This window comes from Eupeodes corollae, chromosome 2, assembly GCF_945859685.1.
Source record: "Eupeodes corollae chromosome 2, idEupCoro1.1, whole genome shotgun sequence".
NCBI lineage: Eukaryota > Metazoa > Arthropoda > Insecta > Diptera > Syrphidae > Eupeodes > Eupeodes corollae.
In genome coordinates this window covers 8,473,681-8,479,758 of record NC_079148.1, presented here as the reverse complement: position 1 = coordinate 8,479,758, position 6,078 = coordinate 8,473,681, and the positions used below count along the sequence as shown (strand labels likewise).

At 35.8% G+C, this 6,078-nt stretch overlaps 1 protein-coding gene across 1 annotated transcript; it reads left to right on the top strand.

The window, feature by feature from the left end:
- Positions 1 to 3,841: 3,841 nt before the first annotated feature.
- Positions 3,842 to 5,140, top strand: LOC129944068 (uncharacterized). The gene has a single exon (XM_056053227.1). The coding sequence runs from the start codon at positions 3,842 to 3,844 to the stop codon at positions 5,138 to 5,140; it is 1,299 nt and encodes a 432-aa protein (XP_055909202.1).
- The last annotated feature ends 938 nt before the right edge of the window (positions 5,141 to 6,078 follow it).

Below are 6,078 nucleotides of genomic sequence, written 5' to 3'. Positions count from 1 at the left end.
CCAAAATTTGTTGTGATGACCTCTACAACGCTAAATAAACCACTCTCTTCACTAAGTCCCTTCCTCTTAAAAAAAGCAATAGATAATATCACAACAGAATATGAAAAAATATCTTTGCTTCGTGATAATAGCCTACTTATTATGGCCAAATCTCAATCAAGTGCGGATAAATTCCTTAAAACGAATAACTTAGCAAATGTCTGTACAGTGGAAGTTAAATTACATGACCGCCTAAATTCCTCAAAAGGCATTGCTTTTGCGCCATGCCTTATCAATGTTTCTGAGTCAGAAATCATTAATGAGATGAAAAATCAAGGGGTCATTGAAATTTATAAATTCATGAAAACTGATATTAATGGTAAGTCCACACCATCGGGATTAATGTTGTTCACATTTAACTTATTTAACCCACCTAAATCTATTGAAATTGGTTTCTATAACGCGCGCATCACTGAATACATCCCAAATCCCATGCGGTGCAAAAATTGCCAACTGTTAGGCCACACAACAAAACGTTGCAATGGCATAACCAAATGTGACGTATGTAGCCTTCCACCACACACCCCCGAAGTATGCACCCGAACAATGTGTGCAAATTGCTCTCTTGATCACTTGTCCTCATCAAGAGATTGTCCAAAATATAGACAAGCTAAAGAAATCTTAGCAATCAAGACAAACAATAAATGCACCATGGGTGAAGCCAAACGCTTGTATAAGGAAAGAAACCCCATAGAATCGTCTCGCTCTGTCTTATCAAACCAATCAAATATATTATACGCTGAAAAGCTGAAACATAATATTCCTCCACAAAAACCCACTCAACCTCTAGAAACAATAAAAAAAATCTCTCCACAAAATGCACTCAAATCACAACAAAATACAGAAGCTCTCTTAAACCAAATCAACTCTGAAAACATCACTGAACCCTCTTCTCTTCCACTTACATCACAATCATACACTGAAGCTATATTACCTTCAAATAATTTCTCTTTATCTCAGTTAACTGAATCTCAATCTCTTCTATTACAAAAAATAACCGCATCAAAACCACAATCCTCAAACTCAAACACATACAATAACTTCTCTAAAAACTCTCAGCTAACTCCCAATTTACCCCCGCAACCCCATATTTACAATAAAATCATAGACCAAACCGAAAATATTTCTGATAACGATGATGATGACATATAAAAATAAACTCTTTAACCAAACCTCAGACTCTGCGATTCGAAGGCTGAATCATTTGGGCTGCAATGGGAGCACAAATGATCCAGCTTCCGGATCGCAGGGTCAATATCTTAACAACCCAAACCGACAAAACACGAATTTTGTACAACAAACTCATTCACACATACTAAAACCAAATCCATATAGAAGAAAACACCCTTTTTCTGCTGCACGTAGAAAAAATGTGTGTTTTCAAAATGAAAAAAATAATATAACGTTAATTATACTACAATGGAACATGAAAGGTCTTTTAAATAACTTTGATGAGCTAAGTATTTTAATAAAGGAACATAATCCAGGTATAATTTCGTTACAAGAGACACATTGTCCTTCAAATGCAAGCCCCATTGTCCCTAAAAATTATGCTGGCTATTTCAAAAACCTTCCAACAAATACAACTTCTAAACAAGGTATATGTTTATTAGTAAGACAAAATATTCCACATAAAATTCGACACATAAATTCAAATATTCTAACATTGGCAGTAGATATAGAATTTCAATACAAATTCACTTATATTTGTTTGTACATCCACCCAAAACAAAACTTTTGTAAAAATGATCTCGACAATATTATTAGTCAAACAGAGTCTCCTATAATTCTTGGAGGTGACATAAATTCATGGAGTACACTCTGGGGCTCACCAGTCACAAACAAAAGGGGTGAAATCTTTGAAGATTTTCTTCTTAACGAAAACCTAATTCTTTTAAATAACGGTTCACCAACTCATTTATCAACACATAACACTTTGACCCATATCGATATAACATGCTGCTCTCCTGGGCTCTTTCTTAATACCACTTGGAAAACCTTAAGTGATCTACATAACAGTGATCATTTTCCAATAATTTCAAATTTCAATCCCGGAATAAATCTTTTGAAATCAAAACCGATAGCAAAATTTAAAACTAATTTTTCTAATTGGACAATTTTCAAAAAAATTGTAAAAGAACATCTCTTTCAAAATCCCCCATCTACTAACATTAATAAAGAAGCAGCATTGATCCAAAAAGCAATTAGAACTGCAGCAAACGTTTCGATACCCCAAACAACCCCAACATTTAACCCGAATCTTAAACGAACTGTCCCATGGTGGAATCAAACTCTCTCTACATTACGCAAAGACAAAATGAAAGCATTGAAAGACTTCCAAAAGTCACCTTCTCAATCTAATTTAATTGTATATAAAAAGGCGAATGCTAAATTCAGACGTGAACTTAAACAAAGTAAGTTAAAAAAGTTCACAGAATTTACATCCAGCATAAATCCCAATTCTACCACCACAAAAATTTGGCAAAACATCCGACGACTAACTGGTAATCTCAGATCACTTTCAATATCGTCCATCCATTCAGATAATACAGTTCTAACAGACCCAGCAGAAATATGTAACTTATTCTCCAAATCCTGGTCTGATTACTCAAAAGATACAAATTATTCCACTCTTTTTAAAACCAAAAAGGATGAATTTACCATAAATCTCCCCTACATTCCAAACAAAAATATCTTTGCTGAACGTATTGAACTCCCTATCTCAATAATTGAATTTAAGGCATGTCTAAGCAAAACCAAAGGCACAACACCTGGTAGAGACAGGATAAGTTATCCTATGCTAAAAAATTTACCTACAGATGTGAAACAAAGACTCATCTTACTCTACAACAATATTCTCGAAACGTCAGTAATACCACAAATTTGGAAAACTGCTACCCTACTTCCCATACTTAAGCCCAACAAAGACAAATTTTCAATCGATGGCTATCGCCCAATTTCCCTAATATCCTGTATCTCAAAGATTTTAGAAAAAATAGTAGCAAAACGCCTCATGTGGTTCATTGAAGAAAAAAAATTAATATCACCCAACCAAGTTGCATTTAGGGCAAACAGAGGATGCGTCGATGCACATCTTCACTTAGATTATTACATCTCTAATGCGATATCTTCAAAAAATCATGTCTCAGTTCTTTCACTCGACTTCGAGAAAGCCTTTGATCGAATCGGTTTACATGTAGTTCTTAGTAAGTTAAAAACATGGAACGTTGGAAAGAAAATCTTTGGCTATGTTAGATCATTTTTAACAAATAGAAAATTCTTCACAAGAGTTAACGATTTTTTTTCCAACGCATACTCGTTGGATAATGGTATCCCACAAGGATCTCCATTATCTGTAGTATTATTTACAATTGCTTTTGATCATATTTCAATCATGTTAAGTAACTACAAACTTCTTGACAGCTGTTTGTATGCAGACGACATTTATATATTAAGTAAAACAAATAATTTAAGCATATGTAAAGACCAATTCAATAATGCTGTAAATGATATTTTAGAGTGGTCTTCTGCTTCAGGAGCAAAACTATCATTACAAAAATGTAAAATACTTCATATTTGCAGAAAACTCTATTGCCCTGAGCTTAGCCTAAGTATAAATAATGTTCAGATTGAAAATGTTAAAACACTAAGTATCCTAGGATTAACGTTTAATAATAAGTTTAATTGGAAAGACCATTGTTTAAACCTAAAAAAATCCCTAGCTGCGAGGCTCGCTATAATTAAGTATTTATCAAGTAATAAAAGTCATGTACATATCAATACATTATCATACATAACAAAAATGATAGTTTTAAGTAAAATTGATTATGGTATATATATTTATGGCAATTCACCAAAAACTACCCTGAAATATTTGAAATCACCATATCACCAGGCAGCTCGGAGAAGTATTTGCGCTTTCCCTACTTCACCTATAAAAAATATACTTGCGGAAGCAGGACTACCAACAATCGAGGAACGTCATAGAGAATTGATATCAAAGTTAGTTGTGAAGTTAATATTTTCAAAAAACTCAGTTATTGACAAGGACATCCATCAGTCCATCAGACATAAATCTAAGAAACGTATCCAATCCTCAATAAGCAAAATCATAGATAAAGCTCATGAAATGGAACTCCAGTTTAAAAAACCACGAAAAATACTTTTATCTTACCCGCCATGGCATATAAAACCTGATTCCATCTTGATGAATTTGGCCCACTACAATAAGGCAAATACCAGCAACTCAGTTTACTGCTCTTTGTTCTCCGATATCTCATCTGAACTTAAAAAAGACGGTTGGGAATTCATCTTTACAGATGGTTCCAAATCACTAAGCCATACGTCGTTTGCCGTCACATCAGAAAATGGTTTTATTCTACGCATTGGTTCCTTACCGGAATCTACATCAATTTTCACGGCAGAAGCATTTGCAATTCTACATGCACTAAAAATAACTATGGAAAACAATGGCAAATTTATTATATGCTCAGACAGTATATCTGTCTTAAGAGCTATAAATAATCCAAACAACAACACTGACCTAATTTCCTCCATAAGAAACAAGATTGCGATGATGCCAAAGAAAATAAAACTGATGTGGACCCCTGGTCATGTAAATATCCGTGGCAATGAGGAAGCCGACAAAGCAGCAAATTCGGCGAAAGAAGCGCCAGTATTTCAATTCAATGCATTCACTAAACAAGACCTTAAAACTCGGATTAATAAAAACTTGAAAACTTTGCAACAAACTGAATGGAGCCTTTACCACCATCATTATAAAAAAGTAAACCCAACGAAATCTCCACCTAAATACCCTACGAACCTGCCAAAACGCAAAATCACAAACTTTGTACGCCTCAGACTCGGTCACATTTCAACAACCCACCAACATCTACTCACCAGAAACAACCACCCGATATGTGTAACATGCAACACAACTTTGAATATCTCACACATCCTCGAAAATTGCCAAATCTCGAAACCAATTATGGACTCTGTTTTCAAAAATCTATCAATTTATGATACACTAAAAAATCCTAATTCTAAGAACATCGAAAATGTAAATAAATTTATTGAAACTCTAAAATTAACTCTATAAATATTATTAAAATAAAGAGCCAATAGTCTCCGCAGCTAGGCTCTTACCTTTTGTATTAGCTTGTAATTTAAATTACGTGTTAATAAATAATATTAATAATAATGAAGATGGTAGACAAATGCATTCAAGAGGACACAATCCTCCACAGGTTTTTCTCAAAAACCACCTTGGTCTATCAACTCCTACACTCTCACCTCCCCGTGGTGAACATCGGGTGCTTAGTACCTCAATTAGAGATTAGGTTCCAACCCCAGTGGAAAGTTGTTGGAGGCAGCAAACGAGGGAGGGGGGGGAGAGTTGTTTCCACTAAGGCTCCTCTCCTTATCCAGACGGCAGTGAAGGAATTCCCGAGATGGAATCAACGGTGGCGTCTACAGTTCCAGTAAAGTTGAACAACTTATACAACTTATTCAGAGGCTAGGTCTATCAGGAGCGGTTTTATCCGGTTCCCCGTCCTTGGCGTTATACTAAGGATCTAACCCTCGGGGTTGGGGGTTGCGCCGTCAGGGTGACTTCCTGGCCACGTAAAAATTTCATAGTTTGCGCAGCACCAGCAAGCCTCGAATACGGACATATTTATTGTTGACAAACTACGCAAACGAATTAAGGACTACCAACTTCAGATATGCACGTGAAATGTTAAGTCCCTTGACAGACGTCGTGCGGCCGAAAAATTAGGGGAGGCTTTAGCTGCTATAAAGCAGACATCACCGCCATCCAGGAAATACGATGGGATGCTCCTGGAAAAAAGAGGATGAAAAACTGCGATATTAACTATGATGACTGCTACCGCAAAAACCAACAGCGCTTATTTGGATGCGCCTCATGACCATTCCCATCAAGGATAAATAGGGCAATATAAGCCTGACATGCGCCCGAACTTTCCGAGGAGCTAACATCGCTTTGGATAACTATCACGTTGTAGCCAAGGTAGCACT

Bases quoted from the DNA above. Each gene is read 5' to 3' on its own strand.
- LOC129944068 (XM_056053227.1), top strand. From the start codon at position 3,842: ATGATAGTTTTAAGTAAAATTGATTATGGTATATATATTTATGGCAAT.